Here is a 24,323-nt window from a genome sequence, read left to right as displayed (position 1 = left end):
TATTGAAATGGTTACATACATGTGGCCACAAAGTGTCTAAGAAAAAATTACAATGGTGTAAACAGGAGGTTGAGTACCTAGGGTTTGTGCTGTCTCCGGGAGTTAGGAAAGTCAGTCACAAAAGAATTGTTGCTATAGTGGGTCTGCCCCGCCCACTTACCAAGAAAGACCTGCTAACCTTTCTTGGAATAATTGGTTACTGCCGCCAATGGATACCTGACTGTTCTTTCTATGACAATATATTGAGACAAGCAACCCTCTCTGAAATGTCTGATATTGTAAAATGGTCTAATGAAATGTGAAATGCTTTTGCCATGTTGAAAAGTGCAATGGTTACCAGCCTGAACCTCGGCCTCCCTTATTTTGGCAAAATGTTTCACTTGTTTGCCAGGGAAAATTGCAGAACCATGGCAGGAGTACTGGCCCAGGAACATGGTGGGAGACTGCGCCCTGTAGCTTTTTTCTCAAAGGTGGTTCCAGTACAGGTGCAAGGCATGCCTGCTTGTCTCAGAGCGTTGGCTTCTTGTTCTATGGTTGTAGAGATGGCAGCACCATTTACCTTGGGCCATAACACTACTTTACACACCTCACATAATGTTACCACACTCCTCAAAACTTTACATACTCAGCATATGTCAGCACAAAGATTGAGTGGGTATGAAGTCATCCTACTGTCCAATCCAAACCTGAAAATAAAAAGTTCAAATTATAAACTCTGGCCCAGCTCCAAATTTGAATGCCTTATTGGGTCTTAAAGGAGAACAGGATGACTTACCACCACCTCATGACTGTACACAATCATTACATCAGGACACTTCACCTAGAGCAGATATGCTTTCAGTACCAATTCCTACGGCACAAACAGTTTTTGTTGATGGCTCTTGCAGCAGACCAAGTGATAATGTCTATCATGCAGGATATGCTGTTGTCCAACTGCCGGATACTGTCCTCGAGGCCAATCCAATACCCTATCAGTCTGCACAAGCTGCTGAATTCATAGCATTAACCCGTGCATGCCAGCTGTTTGCAGGAAAAGAGGTAAACATTTACACCGATTCCAGGTATGCTCATGGTGTGGTCTGGGACCATGGTGTAATATGGCTTCGCAGAGGATATGTGGCAGCAGATGGAAGGATCATCTCACACTCTGACCTAGTCACAGCATTACTAGATGCAATTCGGTTGCCTTCAAAACTAGCTATCATGCACTGTAAGGCACATACAGGCCAAATGACTGATATAGCCAAAGGTAATGCACTAGCTGACAGAATAGCTAAAGAAGCTGTATCTACACAAAAGGCAGACATTCAAATGCCCATGCTAACACCTCAGCCATGTTCCCTGAAAGAGACACATTGGCTCACAGAACTGCAGGCTTTTGCCACCCCTGATGATATTGTGCAATGGAACTGTGATGGGATGGTACAGAAGGATCCTAAAACAGGATTAATCTGCAAAGAGGGGAAGCCGTGTATTCCTGTTGCTAGCACCCCCCTGTTCATTGCACAATACCATGGACTGGGTCACAAGGGATGGCAGGCCACATGTGAACTTCTAGATGCAGATTTTTTCATTGCAGGATTACCTAATCTAGTCAAAGCTTTTGTAAGGAGATGTGTCACTTGCATTAGGAACAATCCAACAAACCCAAAGAAATCAAAGCATGAACATCTTGAGTACCCAACAACACTGTTTACCCATTTACAGATAGACTTTACACATATGCCCAAAGAAGGAAAGAAACAACAATATCTTTTGGTCATAGTGGACATGATGTCACACTGGCCAGAAATCTTTGTCACCAACAATGAAAATGCACAAACTGTAGTGAAGATCCTCACACAGGAAATTATTCCTAGATGGGGATGTTCATTGCAAATAAATTCAGACAATGGCCCAGCTTTCACAGCTAAAATCTGCCAAGATTTTGTAAAAGTACTAAAAATAGACTGGAAATGTCACCTCCCCTACCATCCACAGAGTTCAGGAATCGTAGAGAGAATGAATAGAACAATTAAAAACAGGATAAGGAAAGCTATAGGTGAGAATTTTGGCAAGTGGAAAAAAGTTCTCCTAGCTGCATTAGCTGAAATCAGAATGACCCCTCACAGTGTGACGGGTTATTCCCCCTTTGAGGTACTCATGGGTAGGCCATTCCCCACACCGTGGGCTAATCATCCCTTGATGGTAGAGAAAGGTGATTTGGAACAAATACAGGAGGAATATGTAAAAAAACTGATTGAAACTCTTGATATTGTTGAAAGAAGAGTTGCTCGCACCTCTCCTCCTTCACAGGTACCAACCCACCCGTTCCAGGTCGGTGATCAAGTTGTGGTCCAAAGGCTTCAGAAAGGTCGAAAGCCGCAAGAGGTTCCATTCGGACCAGTGACCAAAGTGGTAGCCGTCACCAGGACCGCCATCCTTACATAGGAAAGTCCTACTTGGATCCATGCCAGCAGAGTAAAGAAGGTTGATCTAAGCCCAGGAATTGAAGAAAGGCTGAAAAGAGGTGAAGCAAGTGTTTTAAGTCCTCAAAAGACAAGCACAGACATAAAGGACAGTGATGTCACTCATTGCACCACAGACTTCTGGGAAGGCCTTTTGCCTTCTGGTGATGTTTCTACTTCTGATCTTTGTCCCAGTGTGGATAATAACTAACTGTATCTTTCATCCTGATGACTTAGGTGCCTTGAAACTCATATGTGGTAAAAGCGAAATATACAGCAACCATACTGACTTTCACCTCAGAAATCGCAGTAAAAGAGATGTCTCTAATGAATTGATCAAAGAAACAAGTTTTTCTGGAAAAATTTTACTGTTAAAATTTAAATATGCTTATGCTAGAAAGTCAGGATATGAAAAATGCTGGATTTGTAGTAAGTTACACCCAGAAACTGCTAAGATCCCACTTTTAGCTGTCCCCCTAAACCTCAAGTCATTATTGAAAAATACTCTAGTCTTAAGTATTAAGAATGTCTCAGAAGGGTACCGCAATCAGAGTATTATGTTTTACACTTTAGGAAGGACACATGAACCGGAGTGGTGTGTTCAGTTAGGCAATACATCCAACGGAATAGGTATGTGTTCCAAGTCTGTATTTAACATTTCATAGGGTATTCCTTTCCACACCAGTAAAATTATCATAGGTCATATGTGTAGTTACAAAAATCAATCCCTTAACAACACCATTAGTGAACTTACTACATACAGGAACACAACCTCTAGGATACTTGTGAGTAAACTTGTTAGTGCTGCATTTGAGGCTGGAACTGAGCCCCAACGTAGTTCTCTAAGAAGTTTTTCACTGGGAAACAATATATACGTATGCTGTGCTAAAATGTGTTACCCATGGATCCCCGCAGGAGTGAAAGGATGGTGTTATTTAGCACAGTTGGTACCAGTCATGTCAGCCCTAGGCCAGAATCAGGAACATCACATACAAGTTACTTCAAGTCCAGTACATAGATTAACTTATAAATACAAGAGAGAAAACTCACCTATGTTTTCTACTTCAGATAAGTCATGGGCATAGTTTCCATCCTGGACAGGATGGGGCATAACCATGATGGACAAATTAAATAACTACACTAGTCTAATAAATGATGTTATGGAAAAAAACCTCTCAAGATATAGGACTACTCAATGTCGAGCTCAAAGCAATTAGAAGACAACTAGAGTTACACGAATTGGCTATTGAAAGCATGAGTGCAGCTCTGACAGGTTTATGCAAAATGACCCAAAATTATGAATGTTGTACATGGTTTCACAATACGAGCCTGGAAATCCCAGACTACTATGATGTTATTAATCAACACCGAACACAGGTAAATGAATTAATGAAACAAGCAAGGGACATAGGTAATTATGGATGGAACCCCTTTTCTAGTTTGGGTTTAGGTGGAATGTTTTCATGGTTAAAGGACATAGTGATTATGATAATCATATTACTATTGTTAGGATTGATAGGCTACCTGATTTTCAAGCTTATTCTACTTTGTATTAGCAAATGCACTACACCAGACCAACCTTCTCACGCATATACACAATATCTGCAGCTTTATGTAAATGAATATAACAAACGTAGCAAGAACCATAGATTTCAGGAGGCTGCGGATCTGTAGAAAGTAATTCCATGACTTAAGAGGGGGTTGAAAGGTTATGTTAGCCCCTGTACACACGGTCGGACATTCTGCCAACCAAATCCGTCGGATTTTGTCCGTCGGATTGTGTCTGACGGATTGTGTCCGAAACTGTTGCATACACACGGTCGGGCCAAGTTGTCTGATTTAGCGGTTGTCAAGAACGCGGTGACGTAAGCCGTGTACGGCGGGACTAGAAAAGGGAAGTTCAGCTCCACATCCGGCACCCTTTGGGCTCCTTCTGCTGATCTCGTGTCTATCGTGTGTTAGTAGAAGTTTGGTGAGAGACGATTCGCGCTTTTCAGATTTGTGATTCAGATCGCTACCGCTCTTCAGTTTGTGCTTGTCTTTGCGTATCTGATAATCAGTGCGTGCAGTCAGTAAGTATTTGTTGATCATTGTGGACTATATCTTGGTATAGTACGCTTTGAAAGGCATTTCTTATTGCCTACTTGCTTCTGCTATTCAGGTCGTTCTTTCAGGCCTTGCTGTTTATCGGTGCTTCCGTTTTCAAACCATGTTTCCTCTACGTACTCGTCGTAGAGTTTATGCTGTGCAGGGGCTTCATGTTGGGGTTGTTACTTTGACACAAACTCGGTCCATGAACAGGGAGGGGAGGCGTTTGTGGACCAAGAATTGGTTGCGCCAGCGTGACCAGTTCTCGCACATGCCTTTGCTCCGTGAGATCCAGGAGAATAATCCTGATGATTTCAGGAATTATCTCCGGATGACGGACCCCGTTTTTCACCGTCTGCTGACTTTGCTGACCCCTTATATCAGCAGGCAGGATACCTGCATGCGGCAAGCCATCACTCCGGAGCAGAGGCTCATCGCCACGTTGCGCTACTTGGCGACTGTGAGAAGCCTTCAGGACCTCAAGTTCTCTACAGGCATCTCCCCAGGCTCTGGGGCTCATTATTCCAGAGACCTGTTCTGCCATCATTCAGGTCCTGCAGAAGGACTATATGAAGGTAAATTTTATCCTTTAACATCACATTCTATGTATTTCATGATTGCTAATGTCTTGCATTTCTTTCCTCATTCCCTAATTACCATCATTGCAATATGCTCTAATTCATATACACTGCCCTTTTGTCCTCAGCATATTTGCCTCACTAACTTCCCCACCATGCTCTTCTTGGCCCATAAAACTATAGTCTAGTCACTTACCAATGTCTTTTGTCAGCTCCATAGTATTGCTTTCCCCTAAAATGTCTACAAATGTGATGTGTGTGCTTCAATTCATGCAGAGTGAATTTATTTTTTTGGGGGGTTGTGCCAAACTCATTAGGAACCCCCCTCCCCCCAACTGCTAGCTCAGCTGATAGCAATCCTCTATCTGATGACTTTACCAAACTCAATACACACTATACCTACCTTTTTGATGCTCACATTTATGGATGAATTCACCTAAGCATGTAGTGCAAGGGCCTGCCTCAATACTTTAAAAAGCTTTTTTTTTTTTTAACCTATTAATTATCTGGATATGTAATAGCAGAATGTCAAAAAGTGCTTCCATTTTGGTTTCTTTTTGTTATTATGACACTTCTTACCTGTCCGGTGGGCTGCCAATAGTGTAACTAAGGAGGGGCTTCCCAAAGTAGCACACATTATTTAGCCATTCAGCTCTCAATCAAGTGGAGAGGGTTACCTGTCCTAAACACTCCCCCTCAATTTTTATCAAGGGCCCATCATATGGGGGGGGGGGGGGGGGGGTGATGACTCTCATAAGGGGACATTAGACTTTAGGCTTTAAATACTCAGTTCCCAAAATGTTCGACTAATTTTGTCACAAAATGTTTGTGTCTAATCTGCTTGTAATGTTGATTGGTCAAATTAATAATTTTTGTTCTTGTTTCACTCCACAGTGTCCTTCAACGCCACAGGAATGGCAGACTGTGGCCTCCCACTTTGTCAGTCATTGGGACTTTCCCAATTGTGGAGGAGCAATAGATGGGAAGCACGTCCGCATCGTCCCACCACCCAACTTGGGGTCGTACTATTATAACTACAAGGGGTTTCATAGTATCGTGATGTTGGCGGTGGTGTCTGCGACATATGAGTTTTTGTATGTGGACGTGGGGCAAAATGGACGGATGTTGGATGGTGGAGTCTTCGCTAGTGATGGACGAACTTCCGACGGGACGTTTTGCGAACGCGGACCGCGAACGAGGCCGACCGTTCGCGAAACCGAACGTTCGCGGCGGGCCCCATTGACTTCAATGGGAGGCGAACTTCGCAAACCTTTAGGTCAAATTTGCAGCCACAAGATAATTATTAGCTGGGCAAACATAGTCCCACCACATGGAGAACACTTTTGGTATACTGGCCAGCCGGTTCCGCCTTTTTCTTACGCCTATTCACATGGCGGAATACAAACTGAATCACATAGTGCTGGCTCACGGGACTTCAACATGCTCATCCTGGCTTGCCCCCCCAAAGCGCCCGTGAGGTTAGAACACAATACATGGACTACTTTGTGGGTAGGGGGGCCATTGATATGCCAGACAATGTCTGAGCGGCATTTTAAAAATAAATTTTGATCTGAAACTCCTTCATTTACTGCTTGGCTTGGTTTTAGGTGTTTCCTAGGTAGTGATGGCCGAACGGTTTGCCCGGCGGTCGTTTCGCGGCGAATTTCGGCTGTTTTCGCGGTCCGCCCATTTGGCGGACTATTGGCGTCGTTCGCCTGGCGGACTTCCGCGTTTACTGTGTAAAAGAACTTTGACCTATGATGACACATCCATCATGGGGTACAGGACAGCCAATTGAGACATTACAGCACATGGACACTTGGACATTCCCCCTAACTTATAAATACACCCGATCCGGCGGCCATTTTACATTCTTTCTTCTGTCACTATAGGGAGAGGTTGCTGTGTGGAGCAGGGAGAGATTACAGTGACCCAAATCGCTAGCTATTTGGTACACAAAAGTTCTTTTCAGGACTGGTATAGGTGTTAGGTGTAGTTCAGGATAGGCAGTGCTGTGCTAGTGATTGTTGCAGCAGCCTGAGTGTCTTTTGTCAGTTTAGAGAAAGGGACAGGATGGTGTGTCTGCTGTAGGGACAGTCAGTTTAGTCATCATCATTAGCTGTTACTATCAGGTCCACAAAAGTGGTATTCCAGTTATTGTTCCAGTAGCCTCTGTTTTGTCAGTTTATATAGGGACAGGCAGGAAGCAGTGTTTGAGGCAGTGAGGGTCAGTTTAATCAGTAGCTGTTACTATTAGTTCCACAAAGGTTCTTTTCAGGACTGGTATCAGTGGTATAGTAATAGGCTTGTACACGTATAATATTCTTTCTTCCAAATATAGAAAGAATATTATACTTGACTGCTGCCCTTCTGCTGCAGTCTGCTAATCATTCACAACCCACTTGTTCCACAAAGCTCCTTATAAGGACTGGTAACTTGGTCTGTCTAGGGTGCTACAGTACATAGGGTTGAGTGAGGTACAGTCAGCTATTCTATAAGGACTGGTATCAGTCCACAATACATAGGGTTGAGGTGCACTACTGCTGACTGCTGCCCTATACTGCAGCAGTCCTTCATCGGTATAGGGACTGACGTACAGTCTGCTAATCACTCACACACAACCTACTTGGTCCACAAAAGTCCTTACAAGGACTGGTAACTTGGTCTGTCTAGGGTGCTACAGTACATAGGGTTGAGTGAGGTACAGTCTGCTTTTCTATAAGGACTGGTATCGGTCCACAATACATAGGGTTGAGGTGCACTACTGCTGACCGCTGCCCTATACTGCAGCAGTCCTTCATCGGTATAGGGACTGACGTACAGTCTGCTAATCACTTACACACAACCTACTTGGTCCACAAAAGTCCTTATAAGGACTGGTAAGGTATAGGGTGCTACAGAACATAGGGTTGAGTGAGGTACAGTCTGCTATTCTATAAGGACTGGTATCGGTCCACAATACATAGGGTTGAGGTGCACTACTGCTGACCGCTGCCCTATACTGCAGCAGTCCTTCATTGGTATAGGGACTGAGAGTTTTGTCACAGGGTCATTTAAAAAATGACAGGCAGAGGAAGAGGCAGGCCCTTCCGCAGGGGTGGTAGGGGTAGGGCAGGAGCAACAGGCTTGAGCCAAAGTGGGAAGTTGCAGAAGGTGCGTTCAATTACTTTAAAGGACGCACCAGACTTGGTTGAGTGGCTCGCTCAGCCTTACTCTTCTGCACCCTCTTCTTCACTCTCTGCTATGTGCACCCCCAAAGACAACTACCACCAACAACACCACCACCACCACATACCTTCCGCTTGAGTCACAGGAATTATTTTCCGATCCATATCAAGAGGACATTTCTGATGCGCAGCCACTCTTGGTATTGGATCAGGAAGAGGAGGTAGCAACAACCACTACTCTGCAGTCTGACGACAGTACCCAGATCAGCCCAAGGAGGAGGTTGGTCCCCGGTGTTGCTGCCTACTCCGAGATCTCTACTTATAGCGGTGGGGAAGGTGACGTTGATGATGACGTGTCTAGTGATGTCACGTGGGTGCCCACAAGAGAGGAAGAGGAGGGGAGTTCAGAGGGAGATATGTACCAGCAGATAGGGAGGAGAACATTGCACGGGAGGGACAAAGCAGACTGCAAATGTATCAGGAGCGAGTCATCGACCATGTACGGTCACATCTGGCGCTCCCAGGACACCGGCACATGGCTCCGCAGTGTAGGCTTTTTTTAACGTGTCCGCTGCTGACAATAGCATTGCCATCTGCAATCTTTGCAGTCAACGCATTAGTCGCGGTAAGCCCAACACTCACCTAGGGACGACCGCCTTAAGAAGGCACATGGGCAGCCATCACCAAGCCGAGTGGGAGCAATGGAACACACAAAGCCACACTGTAGGCTCTCACCGTCCAGCCTAGTCTTCTACTTCTCCTTCTCCTCTCTCCTCACAATTGTCCTCCACTCCACCTTCCATCACGTCAAGCTCACATTTTTCTGCAAAAAGGCAGGCTTCCGTGGGCCTAATGTTCGAGCGTAAAAAAATGATGACGCCGGATAACCCTCTTGCCCAACGGTTGACGGCTGGCTTGTCAGAACTCATAGCCCGCCAACTACTGCCATATAAACTGGTGGACTCGGAGGCCTTTCGCAAATTTGTGGCCATTGGAACACCACAATGGAAGGTCCCAGGAAGGAAGTATTTCTCAGAGAAGGGCATCCCAGAGCTATATGGCCATGTTCAGCGGCAAGTGAATGTATCTCTGGCACACAGTGTCGGTGCCAAGATACATCTGACCACAGACACGTGGTCTAGCAAACACGGGCAGGGAAGGTATATCAATTTTACTGCCCACTGGGTGAACCTTCTGACGGCCGTCAAGCATGTAACCCGTGGCACCCGTGTAGATTTGGTTTTACCGCCACGGATTGCATGCAGGCCTGACTCTTCTTCTCCTCCTCCTCCTACTCCATCCTCCTCCCTCTCCTCCTCAGCTGACTCCTCCTTTTCCGCTGCTAGCGTCTCTTCCGCTGCGCCGCCCAAGCTCCCCAGAACCTATTCGACATGCCAGGTGAGACGTTGCCATGCCGTGCTGCGTCTGTTGTGCCTGGAAGCCAAGAGCCACACTGGCCCGGCACTCCTTTCAGCTTTGCGTTCACAGGCAGATCAGTGGCTAACACCCCTCAATTTGACAGTTGGTAAAGTGGTGTGTGACAACGGTGCCAATCTGCTTAGCGCATTGAAACAGGGCAAAATCACGCACGTGCCATGCATGGCACACATCTTAAACTTGGTCGTGCAGCGATTCCTTGTCAAATACCCTGGGGTCCAGGACATCTTGTGGCAGGCAAGGAAAATCTCGGGCCATTTCAGAAGATCTTACACGGCCATGGCTCGCCTTGCTGACATTCAGCGGCGACACAATCTGCAGGTCAGACGTCTTATTTGCGATTGCCCGACGCGATGGAACTCAACCTTCTATATGCTTGATAGGCTGCTCCAGCAGAAACGTGCAGTTAACGTCTACCTGTATGAACTCTGCGGCAGAAACGGTTCTGGGGAGCTGGGTTTTTTTTCACCGCGCCAGTGGCTGCTCATGCGCGACGCATGCAGACTTCTGCGGCCATTTGAGGAGATCACCAAACTGGTCAGTCGCAGCCATGGCGCCATCAGTGACATGGTACCTTATGCCTTCTTTATGGAGCGTGCATTGCGTCGTGTCATTGATCAGGCTGTGGAGGAGCAGGAGCGGGAAGATGAGGAAGTCGCAATGCTGGATGAATTCCCAGGGGGGGCTACTCTATCTGAGACAAGTCAACAACAGGAGTCTGAAGAGGAGTCAGAGGAGGATGGTGCCGGGGCGGATGAGGAGGAGCAAGAAGAGCATGCTTTAAACCTTTCTGGGATCCCTGTTGTGCGTGGATGGGGAGAGGAGAATGAAGAGGACGACATTATCCTGGATGATGAGCAGGAGCCAGGCCACCACACCGCTTCCACTTTAGTGCAAATGGGGGCCTTCATGCTCCAGTGTTTTAATAGGGACCCCCATATAAAAAGCATAAGGGTCAAGGACCAGTACTGGGTGGCAACGTACTTAGACCCCCGGTACAAACACAAAATGGTGGAAATGTTACCGCCGTCACAGAGGGCTGTCAGAATGCAGCACTTCCAGGCCTTGCTTCGAGAAATGCTGCATTCTGCTTTTGCGTGCGCTGGCAGAGGAGCAATTCCCACTCCCAGAGAAGGATTTGCGGGTACCAATCCAACAGCGCCTGCAAGAAGAGGCCGGTTTGAAGATGTGTTGGTGACTTCGGATATGAGGTCATTCTTTCAGCTGACCCATCGACAGGTGTCATCCGGATCCAGCATCAGGGAACGCCTAGACCGTCAGGTGTCCGACTACATTGGGTTAACGGCCGATGTGGACGCTCTGAGGAGTGATGAACCCCTGGACTACTGGGTGGGCAGGCTTGAACTCTGGCCAGAGCTTGCCCAATTTGCAATCGAACTGTTGGCTTGCCCCTCATCCAGTGTCCTGTCCGAAAGGACGTTCAGCGCAGCAGGGGGGATCGTGACCGATAAGCGTACTCGCCTAGCTCACGACAGTGTTAACTACCTCACATTTATAAAAATGAATGAGGCATGGATCTCGGAGGAATTCAATACATGTGACCAGTAGACCATGTATATGTCTATAAACTATTTTTTTAATCAAGCACACAGACCTTCTTTCTTCATTTGGCTCACTTCCTTGTCCCAAAAAAGCACACCGTACTATATGCCCCTACCCTCCTCTTTGAAGAGGTTAAGCGGTGTCATATTTCTACTGGGGCTGCTTATGAGGGGATCACACCATCCCTGTGCTGTGCTAAGTTTCTCCTGGGCCTGCTTATTATGAGGGGATCACACCATCCCTGTGCTGTGCTGACTTCCTCCTGGGGGTTCTTATTATGAGGGGATCACACCATCCCTGTGCTGTGCTTAGTTTCTCCTGGGCCTGCTTATTATGAGGGGATCACACCATCCCTGTGCTGTGCTGACTTCCTCCTGGGGGTTCTTATTATGAGGGGATCACACCATCCCTGTGCTGTGCTGACTTCCTCCTGGGGGTTCTTATTATGAGGGGATCACCCCATCCCTGTGCTGTGCTGAGTTTCTCCTGGGCCTGCTTATTATGAGGAGATCACACCATCCCTGTGCTGTGCTGACTTCCTCCTGGGGGTTCTTATTATGAGGGGATCACACCATCCCTGTGCTGTGCTGAGTTTCTCCTGGGCCTGCTTATTATGAGGAGATCACACCATCCCTGTGCTGTGCTGACTTCCTCCTGGGGGTTATTATTATGAGGGGATCACACCATCCCTGTGCTGTGCTGAGTTTATCCTGGGCCTGCTTATTATGAGGGGATCACACCATCCCTGTGCTGTGCTGACTTCCTCCTGGGGGTTCTTATTATGAGGGGATCACACCATCCCTGTGCTGTGCTGAGTTTCTCCTGGGCCTGCTTATTATGAGGGGATCACACCATCCCTGTGCTGTGCTGACTTCCTCCTGGGGGTTCTTATTATGAGGGGATAACACCATCCCTGTGCTGTGCTGAGTTTATCCTGGGCCTGCTTATTATGAGGGGATCACACCATCCCTGTGCTGTGCTGACTTCCTCCTGGGGGTTATTATTATGAGGGGATCACACCATCCCTGTGCTGTGCTGAGTTTCTCCTGGGCCTGCTTATTATGAGGGGATCACACCATCCCTGTGCTGTGCTGACTTCCTCCTGGGGGTTCTTATTATGAGGGGATAACACCATCCCTGTGCTGTGCTGAGTTTATCCTGGGCCTGCTTATTATGAGGGGATCACACCATCCCTGTGCTGTGCTGACTTCCTCCTGGGGGTTCTTATTATGAGGGGATCACACCATCCCTGTGCTGTGCTGACTTACTCCTGGGGCTGCTTACGGTGCTGCTGTCAGTGCTGTATATCACGGTGCTGGTGTGAGTGCTTAATGTCACGCTGCTGCTGTCAGTGCTGTATATCACGGTGCTGATGTCAGTGCTTAATGTCACGCTTCTGATGTCAGTGCTCTCTATCACGGTGCTGCTGTCAGTGCTGTATATCACGGTGCTGATGTCAGTGCTTAATGTCACGCTTCTGATGTCAGTGCTCTCTATCACGCTGCTGCTGTCAATGCTGTATGTCACGGTGCTGGTGTTAATGCTTTATGTCACGCTGCTGATGTCAGTGCCCTCTATCACGGTGCTGCTGTCAGTGCTGTATATCACGGTGCTGATGTCAGTGCTTAATGTCACGCTTCTGATGTCAGTGCTCTCTATCACGGTGTTGCTGTCAATGCTGTATGTCACGGTGCTGGTGTTAATGCTTTATGTCACGCTGCTGATGTCAGTGCCCTCTATCACGGTGCTGTTGTCAGGTGACTCTATCACGGTGCAGGTGTCATTGCTGTATGTCACGCTGCTGGTGATCATCTCCTGCACCCTCTTCTTTGCCTACTCTGGTCCCTGACCTTCCGTCTGCTCCATTGCCTTCATGTGCTCCACAGTCCTGAATTGTCAGAACAATTTCCCATATAAAAAAAGAATGCTTGTAGTTATCGATCCCAAATTCACCTCATACATGTATTATGTCATTGGCCATGTGGTGGGACTATGTTTGCCCAGCTAATAATTATTTTGTGGCTGCAAATTTGACCTAAAGGTTTGCGAAGTTCGCCTCCCATTGAAGTCAATGGGGCCCGCCGCGAACTTTCGGTTTCGCGAACTATCGGCCGCATTCGTGGTCCGCGTTCGCGAAACGTCCCGCCGGAAGTTCGTCCATCACTACTGAGGATGTTGAAGACAAGCTGTTACAGGATCAATACCTTGTATAATGTTACTTTTTCTAAATCATGCATCCAGCCACGAAAAAAAAAAAAAAATGGAATATACTGTATATATTATTATTATACATGATTTCTATAGCGCCAACAGTTTGAACAGCGCTTTACAACATGAAGGGACAGTACAGTTACAATACAATACAGGAGGAATTAGATATATAAAATTATTGTGTCTTATTTATTACAAAACATGTTTTTCCTGAATTTTTTTTTCATATCTGTACTTTGTTTCTATCATCTTTTTGAAAACTACTCTTCTCAACACCCGGATCATTTTTGCCACTACATATTATAATGTAAAAATGCTTGCGCTTTATTGTTTTGCAAAGCAAATAATGCCATGTTTCATATTTCAGTAAAGTACAGAATTTATCAGACCTTCACACTGCACAAGTTTAATTATTTGCTCCCTCCTATCTTTTTTTACAGAATTGCTAATTGCTAACATATGAAACTAGTTAGATGCCGCTATTGATCAGTGAAAACAATGCCTTAATTTACATGTCAAAGGAAGCAAAAACAAAGTTTCTACCCTCGTGGACATAAATACTAGCCAGAGTAAAAACAACATGCAGACATCCAGGGAGAGCCAAGGCTAAGGTAAGCTAATGCTATTTAATTCTCAAGTGTAGTATCTGTTCTTATCAGTTTTCGGGAGGGACAATGTCAGTGCCCTATGGAGAGAAGGGGTGCTGGTTAGTATCCCACTTTGGTAAGAAATGGTGATGTGGTGGGAGGCCTTTTTTACCCTAGGTTGAATCTGGCCCTGTGCACAGGGCTTGTCCCCAGTTGTAGGCAAAGCTCTCCCTAAGCTGTCTAAATTCTGATGCTTCCTGGTAGGGATGGAGAGGCACTGGTCAGGCTGTGAAAGAAGCCCATGGTGTATGTGCTCCTGGAGTGACAGTCCAGGGGTTCTGTAATACTCACTATGTATTGGCTTCGCTTTGAATTTATTGGCACCAAGGTCACTGTACCATCACCCTTTTTTTTCACACCTGCCTTTAGGGCTAAGTAAAATCTGGGACTACAAATGTATTGACATTTTTAATATACTACAGTAAGGGTTAAATCTAGGGATAGGCATGATGTCTTTTGTAAATAGATTTTTCATGAGTATCCCAATACATTCAGACTCTCTTATTCTTCAAACGGCAGTGTTAATGAGGGACCCTCTGAAACTTGTCAGTTTATTGTTTACATCCGATTTACATTTTATCTGTATACCATGCCTCTGTTCAGAATATATATTCAGATCTATCAGCACTCAGTGTACATCTGATTGCCATCTTACACCTATGACTAATATAAGACCTCCATATCCAACTATCTTATATACATTCATAAGGAAATCTATATTCTATATATTTCATTATTAACCCAGTCAAAAAGCAAGAGTTAGGTTTTAACAAGTCCCAAAATGTAAATGTGTTTGTTTCATTTCAGGTAAAAAAGGACTATGTCACATCAGTTCAAATCTCCCACTTTGACAATGGGTCCAAAAGTGATGTCCCCATTCCTTGCCTCATCTTCAAGACATTTTTTACCAACAGCCTGGTATCCATCATCGCAGCCCTGGTACATCAAGAATAAAATACCCCCTCAAGGTAGCGGAAACCCTTACTACAACCAATGCCATAGTTCCAATGGGTACTGGGGTTCACCTAGACAATGGTCTCCCAACAGATGGGAGCCATCTCACTACTCTCACCATACTTGGAGATCAAGCCCAAGGGCACATCACAATTCTTATTTTAAGCACAGTCCAGAGCATGCCTCAATGTATATCGAAAGAAAGGATAACAGGACGCAGGTAAGAATAATTTTATTTACGCTGTTTGCAAAGATGCTTTCATAATCAAATTGGCCCAAAAGGAACTATTTAAAGTGAAATGAAGCCCAGGATTCTACTTTAAATTAGCATTGCAGTAAGGAAATTGGCATTTTCAGAAGGATAGCTGAACATTAGAAATCCCAATATTGCTCTCAGGGAGTTTTTTTTTTAGAATGGCTTACAAGTTAACTTTCAAACATTGCTGGCAATTCTCTCTGTTTTCTAGGGAAGTCCATGGTTTTGAAGTTATGGTCCTGAAATGTTTGTACCTGTTTTAAAGCTTTAGTTAGCTGCAAAACTACTGTAAAAGGAAGGTCAAATATTTTATCAAATAGACATGTTCCAGTTTTTATATCAGAGGAACGTGTGAGGAACTTAGCTGCTCTCATTCAACTTTTTTTTTCCTTTTATTGGTTGAACTAGATAAACTTGTGTCTTTTCTCAACCAGACAAACTATGTAACTATGTAACAATAAAGTGTTTCTGGAACTTAAGATACATGTAGGCATCTTTTCCCAAAACATTGTTTAAAGGGGTTGTAAACCCTTGTGTTTTTTTTTTACCTTAATGCATCCCATGTATTAAGGTAAAAAAACTTCCGTCAGTGACCGCCCCCCCAGCCCCCCCTGTTTAACTTACCTGAGCCCCGTATTTCCCTCGGCGGAGATGCGCTATCTCTCTCCGCACGGGGTCCTCGACTATTGATTGGATAGACTGATAGCAGCGCAGCCATTGGCTCCCGCTGCTGTCAATCAAATCCAATGACGCGGGGGACAAGGCTGAGTCCGGTATTCATGTCTATGGACACCAAATGCACGCCCACAAGGCAACCCCCAGGAGAGTGCTTCTCCTAGGGGGTTATCTGATGTGAGGAGGAGCCGCAAGAGATGCCGAGGGACCCCAGAAGAGGAAGAACGGGGCCACTCTATGCAAAACGAGCTCCAGTGTGGAGGTAAGTATGACGTGTTTGTTATTTTAAATAAAAAAAAAAAAAAAAAAAGGCTTACAATCACTTTAAGGCCTTTTCTAATGCTGCAATTCTTTTTGCAGGTTCCTTTCAAACAGAAAAGAGGTTATACTAAAGATATCAGTCAATACTACAGCCCATCTATGGTGGAAGACCCTTGGGCAGAACTGCAAGCAAAGAACACTAAATCAACATCACAAGATTCTGCCGGAGTACATCATAGCTTTATTGCGAGATCACAGGCACCTTCGTGAAATATTTAGCTACACTGTAGATACAAAATATCTTGAAAGGAGACTAGGAAGATGACATTTGAGGATACAACAAATATAACCCTTAGTAAAAATAATGCAAGCAGGCCTATACCCCATGTAAGCCAGCATGGAGTAAACATTTTCTCGATTGCACAACTTAATTATAGAGATAGTAAAACACGTTCCAGATTCTGGTGGGGTAAATGCCACCTTGAAAAAGTTGCTTGTATGTTGGTCTACTTTGTGTGTGGCTTTATGACTGACAGATTATGACTGAAGGATAAGGGGATGGGACAGACATTGAAATCAGCTTTGTCCACATAATTATTGCATAGGCACTTTTTGCATTACAGATATATGTCTTATTTCCCATGTTAATGGCCAATCGATCTTCCCACACGTGGATATATTTGCCATGGTCCAGTAATCCATATGGTAATTCACATATACATACAATGAAGACCTTTGATATCCATGTATATTTTATTTGATTGCATTTTTTTTATGAGCGTACAGGTTCTATATTTTACTTTACACAAGACCTTGTAAGTGCACATTAAAGACATTTTTTTGTGCTGAGAATTACTTTTTATACTACAGTTGCTATTTTCAAGTGGATTTTTATATTTATTACTTGCCTTTGCACCGAGGTCCTACGTGCAAGCTATTATGTGTCCAGTCTAAGGAAATTTCAAAATAAGAAGCATTGGGTTTAATATTGTATTACATTTGCATATTTACATGCTTGTTGATTACCCACAGTAAATCTTTTATGTCTGTTTTAAAAAATTCATATTAAATGTAATATTTTATTATATAATATTGTGTTTATGTGTCCCGATCTCACTTACATATACAGTATACTTCTATATGAATTATTTTCAAGTGGGTACCATGGTAAAATAATATTATTATTATTATTTCAGCATTAAGGCTCCTTTAATATATGTTGCACCCTGTGCACATAACATTAGTGGTTGAGGAATCTATCCCACTTAGAGAGGCCTTCTCAACCCTTTTAAAAATGAAGAATCGTTGAGAAAACTTTCCACTCTCAAAGAACCTCTTCTAATGTTTACTTTAATTACAACTCATGGTAAATTAGCATCATGGTCAGTGGGAAGAATCCCCCCTTGCGGATGGCAAAAAAGATTTTAGACAGAAACTGTTCAAGTAACCCCTAGCAACCTCTGACACCAGGTCAGCTATAAAGCCACATCGGAGAGCAGTGGCGCCCCTGAATAGCGGAGCCCGATCCACACCTGTGCCAGCAGAGTCAGACGGATGTGACAGCAGACTAGCACTTGCTAGGAGCATTGGCAGTGCTGTGCTTTGTAGCTGCACACAGCACTAGGAAACCCTACCTCCATGGTGCTGAACTGCTCAAACAGCCCTGGCTTCCAGCTCCGCCACCTGACTCTGACTCCTGTTTCTTTATTCTAGACTTCTTCTGCTGGCCTGCTATGTAACGTATGGGAAACTTTCTGTCACTGTGCCACAAAACTGCTCCCTCCCTGTAGCATGCAAATAACCACAGCATATTGCTGTGCTTTACAAACACAGTGCCCAGTGTGTGAGCCAGTGGGTGTGCAGGTGTCCTCCTGTAACACTGCCCCCTCACCTGCCCCACTGCCCCCTTCCTGACAGATTCCCCCTCCTGTCACACTGCCTCCCCCACCTGTCATATTGCCCCCCACCTGTCACACTACCTCAAACCTGTCACACTGCCTCCCACACTGGTCACACTGCCCCCTCCTGTCACACTGTCCCCCTCCTGTCACACTGCCTCCCACACTGGTCACACTGCCCCCTCCTGTCACACTGTCCCCCTCCTGTCACATTGCCTCAAACCTGTCACACTGCCTCCCACACTGGTCACACTGCCCCCCTCCTGTCACACTGTCCCCCTCCTGTCACATTGCCTCAAACCTGTCACACTGCCTTCCACACTGGTCACACTGCCCCCTCCTGTCACACTGTCCCCCTCCTGTCACATTGCCTCAAACCTGTCACACTGCCTCCCACACTGGTCACACTGCCCCCTCCTGTCACACTGTCCCCCTCCTGTCACATTGCCTCAAACCTGTCACACTGCCTTCTACACTGGTCACACTGCCCCCTCCTGTCACATTGCCCCCACCTGTCACACTGCCTCAAACCTGTCACAGAGCCTCCCCCACCTGTCACACTGCCCCCCACCTGTCACACTGCCTCGCCCACCTGTCACACAGCCCCCCCCCACCTGTCACACTGCCTCAAACCTGTCACACTGCCTCCCACACTGGTCACACTGTCCCCCACCTGTCACACTGCCCCCCTCCTGTCACACTGCCCCCCTCCTGTCACACTGGCCCCTCCTGTAACACTACCCCCTCCTGTCACACTGCCAAATCGAACCAAAAATGTTTTAGGAATATAAGACATAAAAAAAAGAAAATTAAATTTTTTTTAGAGCCCCCCACACACCTATAGAAAACGTGTGCGTTGGGGCACCTACAGGGCTTTTTTTCAGCTGAAACTAGGTTCCACCACCTCTGGCTTAGGCCCTCCGCTCCCCTCTCACCACTATCACTTGTAAACACAGAAGACAAGTTTTTTTTTTTTTTTAGAGCCTATTAACTATTTTAGCCAATAAAAATGTGTACTTCTGCAGTACCTCACCGCTGCGGTACGACACATCTGGCCGCCTGTTGGCTCTTGAGATCTAGGTGTTATCAGTCCCAGGAGTCAATGAGCAGCCTCTGCAATACCAGTGCACCATGCTTTGTATGCAATGCGCATGCGTGAGTTTGGGAGATCGGGTAAACCAGAAGGAGCTACGAGTGGGCTTCAGATGCCCACACTGAAGATGGGAACGTGCTTACTAAGGAGGTGACAGTGAGTCATTTGCACAACTATCTAACATAAAAGAGTTCATTTACTACATATGCCAGAATGTATTGTACAAGATGTGACCATCGTGGAGGTGTTTTTTATTTTTTTAAAGGCTGGAATTCCGCTTAATGTCCCTCCCACAGTGAAATGTGACCACACCCACTATTTTATGCAGTTTTGAAGGTGCGTGTATGGGGGGTCATGGTTGAGTCCCTGCACTTATTTTCTGAGAAAAAAAGCCCTGGGCACCTATATTAAGGTGACCAGATTTTTAAAATGAAATCAGGGGACATTTTTTTTTTTACTATTAATGGCAGCAATCAGCGACTCATAGCGGGACTGTGATATTGCGGTGGACAAATCAGACACTAAGTGACACTTTTGACACTTTGTGGAAACCAGTGACATTAATACAGTGATCAGTGCTAAAAATATGTACTATCACTGTACTAATGACACTGGCTGTTAAGGGGATAACATCTAGGGCAATCAGTGGGTTAAATGTGTGCCTAACAAGTGTTTTCTCACTGTGGGGGAGGTGCTTTTACTAAGGGAAGACATAGATCCCTGTACTTGCTTTGCAGGAACACAGGATCAATGTCTTCCACACTGACAGAATGGCGAACTGCCTTGTTTACACAGGCAGACCACTAGGTGAGTCCACCGGATCCGCTGATTGGCTCTGACACCCAGAAATGCAGGATCACGTATATAAGTTTTCCTGCGCAGCGCGACCACCCTGTAGCAGTAAATCTGCTATCAGGCGATCGGAAACTGGTTAAGATCATCAGCATTATGATAACTCACAGGCAGCAGGCACTATATCATGGCTCTGGCTGGCTCTGTCACAGTGTGTCACATAGCATGGCTGCTGGGTGCTGATTTTGTTAACTTATGACCAATAAGTGCCCCCCGCTGCCTGTGGGTTCTGATACCATCCATTATGCCAGAGAGACAGACACAATGCTATGTAGTCTATTCACAGACACCCCCAAAGGGCACTTGTATTGAAGCCTTGAAGGCACTGGCAGCCCCACAATTGGATCTGCTTCCCCTATATTCCTGCTGATGGACATCATCAGCTGAGCTCAGCTGCCTCTCTCTGCCCGTTGCCGTCTCCGCCGGCCTCACAGCCTCTCAGGTCTCACTCTCCAGGCCCCGGCTACTACTGGGTGGGGAGTGGAGGAAAATGACTCTGCCGGGGGAGGGAAGGAGATAATCAGGCAGGCGGCTGGCTGGGATTTGAGCCAAGGCAGAAGATCATGTGAGCGGAGCTGAATGGGCATGTGCCGGAAACTGAAGAAATAGTCCATCCTCTCTGACCAGCACATCATCATCAAAAAGGGACACAGATAATGGAAAAAATACACCCCCTAAGCTAGTAGGAGTGGGGGTGTGTAATTCAGAATTTTTTTTTTTTTTTTATTCTGCACTGGTTGTCTTTGAAATTTGCCCCAGCTCCTGTTGAAGTCAAATTCAGGGACAAAACTGGGGACAGACTTGGTCCAGGGACAGTGTCCTCAATCTGGGGACTGTCCCCTGAAACCGGGGACATCTGGTCACCCTAACCTACAGTATATGTGAAAACAGTGATTGTCCTACACAAGTTTCACAGCAATAATTTTACAACAGTGCTCCTGCTTAACTCTAGACTGATGACCTGTAGGGGCTTTTAAAACATTGGGGGCGCACGCAATTTCAAGGTTTGACATGGGTATCTATTCACTCAGCACAACCTAATTTTTTATATTTTACCAAACAATTAGGGCCGGTTCACACAGCGAGGCGACACGGCTCGCCTCGCTCCCGCAAGTCGCCCCCGTTCTGTACAATGGAACCGTTCTGAGAGGAGCGACTCGAGTCGCTCCGACTCAGAAAAAAGGTTCCTGTACTACTTCGGGGTGACTTCGGGGGCGACTTGCATTGACTTCTATACAGAAGTCCTCTGCAAGTCGCCGCTGAGCTCCCCGCAGGTCGCGGCGAGGTAAGTCGGAGACGCCTCGCCGCGCCTCGCTGTGTGAACCGGCCCTTAGGTAATAAATTGCATTTATGTGTCCAGAAATTTAATGTCTTTTTTTTTTTTACTGAAATGTTGCCTTTCATAAACAGTTGTGCTAATGTCATGTAACATAAAAAAGTGTTTGCTTTCAAAAAAATTTACAAAAGCAATCTTCAGGCCTAAAACAATTTTAAAACATGCAAACAAAAAATGGAAAAATTGAAAAAATGGCTCCAGGCCTGCCATTGTTGAGGGAATGGTGAAGGGAGGGGGTGGCAGCAAGACAGTGGGTGCCGCAAAATGCACCTTTGCCTACGTAGACAAAAATCCCCTCATACATTGGCTGCTGCAAACAGGGCACTCCCATAGATCAGTTACCACAATCAGTGTGCCTCCTTACATCAGGTGTTCTCATTCACAGTGCCTCCTTACATCAGGAACCCCAATCAAAATACCCTCATATATCAGTTTTCCCCATCAGAGTGCCCCCAAAGATCAGTTGCCTCCATCAGAGTCTTCCCATAGATTGAGTGCCCCCAACAGAGTCCCAATATAGATAAGTTGCTGCTATCAGAGTGCCGCCAGAGATCAGCTGCTCCATCAGAGTACATATATATAGATTGATTGCCCCATCACAGTGCCCCCATAGATCTGTTGCCCAATCACAGTGCCCCATAGATTAGTTTCCCCATCACAGAGCCCCCATAGATCTGTTGCCCCATGATACTGCCCCCAAAGATCAGTTGCATCATCAGAGTGCCCCCATCACAGTGTCCTCATAGAATAGCTGCCTACATCAGAATGCCCCCATAGATTTGCATCACTCACCAATTAGTTGCTTCCATCAGAGTGCCCTATAGATTAGTTGCCCCATCACAGTGCCCCCATAGATCAGTTTCCCCATCAGAGTGCCCTCATAGTTTTTTTGCCCCATCTCAGTGACCCATAGTTCAGTTGCCCCATCATAGTAACCCCAAAGATGTGTTGCCCCATTAGAATGCCCCCCATCGATTAGCTGCCCCATCATATTAACCCTAAAGATGTGCTGCCTCATCAGAATGCCCCCATCAATTAGTTGTCCCATCAGAGTGCTCCCAGAGATCAGTTGCTCAATCAGAGTACATATATAGGTCAGTGGCCCCATCACAGTGCCCCCATACATTAGTTGCCCCATAAGAGTTCACATATAGATCAGTTTGGACTCATCACAGAGCCCCGACAGATTAGTTGACCCTTATGAGTGCTCCCCCCAGATCAGCTGCCCCCATCAGAGTGCCCCATCACAGTGCCCTCATAGATTAGTTGCTCCCATCAGAATGCACCTATAGATTAGTTGTCTTATCAATTAGTTGCCCCATCACAGTGCCCTCATACATTAGTTGCCCCATAAGAAAGCCACCATAGATTAGTTGCCCCATCACAGTGTCCCATAGATTAGTTGCCCCATAATAGTGCCCCAATAGATTATTTGCCCTATAAAAAATCCCCAAGAGATTAGTTGCCCTATCAGAATCCCCCCATAGTTTAGTTGCCCAATTGGAGTGCCACCATAGATTAGTTTCCTCAGCTCAGTGACCCATAGATCAGTTTACTTCATCATTGTACCCCCAAAGATTAACCACTTCAGCCCCGGACCAATTGTCAGCCTAAGGATCAGAGGTCTTTTTACAATTTCGCACTGCACTGCTTTAACTGGTAATTGCGCGGTCATGCAATGTTGTACCCAAACTAAATTTGCGTCCTTTTCTTCCCACAAATAGAGTTTTCTTTTGATGGTATTTGATTGCCTCTGCAAGTTTTATTGTTTGCGATATAAATGGAAAAAGACCGAAAATTTTGAGAAGAAAGATATTTTCTACTTTTTGTTATAAGAAAAATCTAATAAACTCAATTTTAGTCATACATTTAGGGCAAAATGTATTCAGCCACATGTCTTTAGTAAAAAAAAATGTCAATAAGCGTATATTTATTGGTTTGCGCAAAAGTTATAGCGTCTACAAACTAGAGTACATTTTCTTGAATTTACACAGCTTTTAATTTATGACTGCCTATCTCATTTCTTGAGGTGCTAAAATGGCAGGGCAGTGCAACCCCCCCCCCAAATGACCCCATTTTGGAAAGTAGACACCCCAAGGAAATTGCTGAGGGGCATGTTGAGCCCATTAAATATTTTTTTTTTTTGTCCCAAGTGATTGAATAATGACACAAAAAAAAAGTTTAAAAAAAGTTGTCACTAAATGATATATTGCTCACACATGCCATAGTTATATGTGGAATTGCACCCCAAAATATATTCTGCTGCTTCTCCTGAGTACGAGGATACCACATATGTGGGACTTTTTGGGAGTCTAGCCACGTACGGCACCCCGAAATCCAATCACTGCCTTCAGGATTTCTAAGGGTGCAAATTTTTGATTTCACTCCTCACTACCTATCACAGTTTCAGAGGCCATAAAATGCCAAAAGAGCACAAACCCCCCCCCCCCCCCCCCAAATGACCCAATTTTGGAAAGTAGACACCCCAAGCTATTTACTGAGAGGCATGTTGAGTCCATGAAATATTTTATATTTTGCCACAAGTTGCAGGAATATTACAAATTTTTTTTTTTGCACAAAGTTGTCACTAAATGATATATTGCTCACACATGCTATGGGCATAAGTGAAATTACACCCCAAAATAAATTCTGCTACTTCTCCTGAGTACGGGGATACCACATGTGGGGGACTTTTTGGGAGCCTAGCCATGTATGGGACCCCGAAAACCAAGCACTGCCTTCCGGACTTAAATATAAAACGCTACCAAAAAAAACTGTTAGTGATCGCAGGGATCAGGCCTGACTCTGCAAACGCTGCAGTTATGTGTTTAGTGTTTTGTAAGTGACAGTGATTGATCGA

At 45.4% G+C, this 24,323-nt stretch overlaps 1 protein-coding gene across 1 annotated transcript; it reads left to right on the top strand.

The window, feature by feature from the left end:
- Positions 1-14,958: 14,958 nt before the first annotated feature.
- LOC143934848 (gastrula-specific protein 17-like) lies at positions 14,959-16,834 on the top strand. The gene is made up of 2 exons (XM_077458456.1): positions 14,959-15,312; positions 16,384-16,834. The coding sequence occupies exons 1-2, from the start codon at positions 14,959-14,961 to the stop codon at positions 16,552-16,554; spliced, it is 525 nt and encodes a 174-aa protein (XP_077314582.1). The 3' UTR covers positions 16,555-16,834.
- Positions 16,835-24,323: the final 7,489 nt, after the last annotated feature.

Source organism: Lithobates pipiens, unplaced genomic scaffold (genome assembly GCF_037356315.1).
Source record: "Lithobates pipiens isolate NorthernLeopardFrog02 unplaced genomic scaffold, aLitPip1_a1.2 Scaffold_28, whole genome shotgun sequence".
Lineage (NCBI taxonomy): Eukaryota > Metazoa > Chordata > Amphibia > Anura > Ranidae > Lithobates > Lithobates pipiens.
This window is presented reverse-complemented; position numbering and strand designations above follow the sequence as displayed.

Excerpts from the sequence above, each read along its gene's own strand:
- LOC143934848 (XM_077458456.1), top strand. The coding sequence starts at position 14,959 with ATGTCACATCAGTTCAAATCTCCCACTTTGACAATGGGTCCAAAAGTG. Across the intron at positions 15,313-16,383 it reads GAAAGGATAACAGGACGCAG|GTTCCTTTCAAACAGAAAAG; the intron begins GTAAGAATAATT and ends TTCTTTTTGCAG.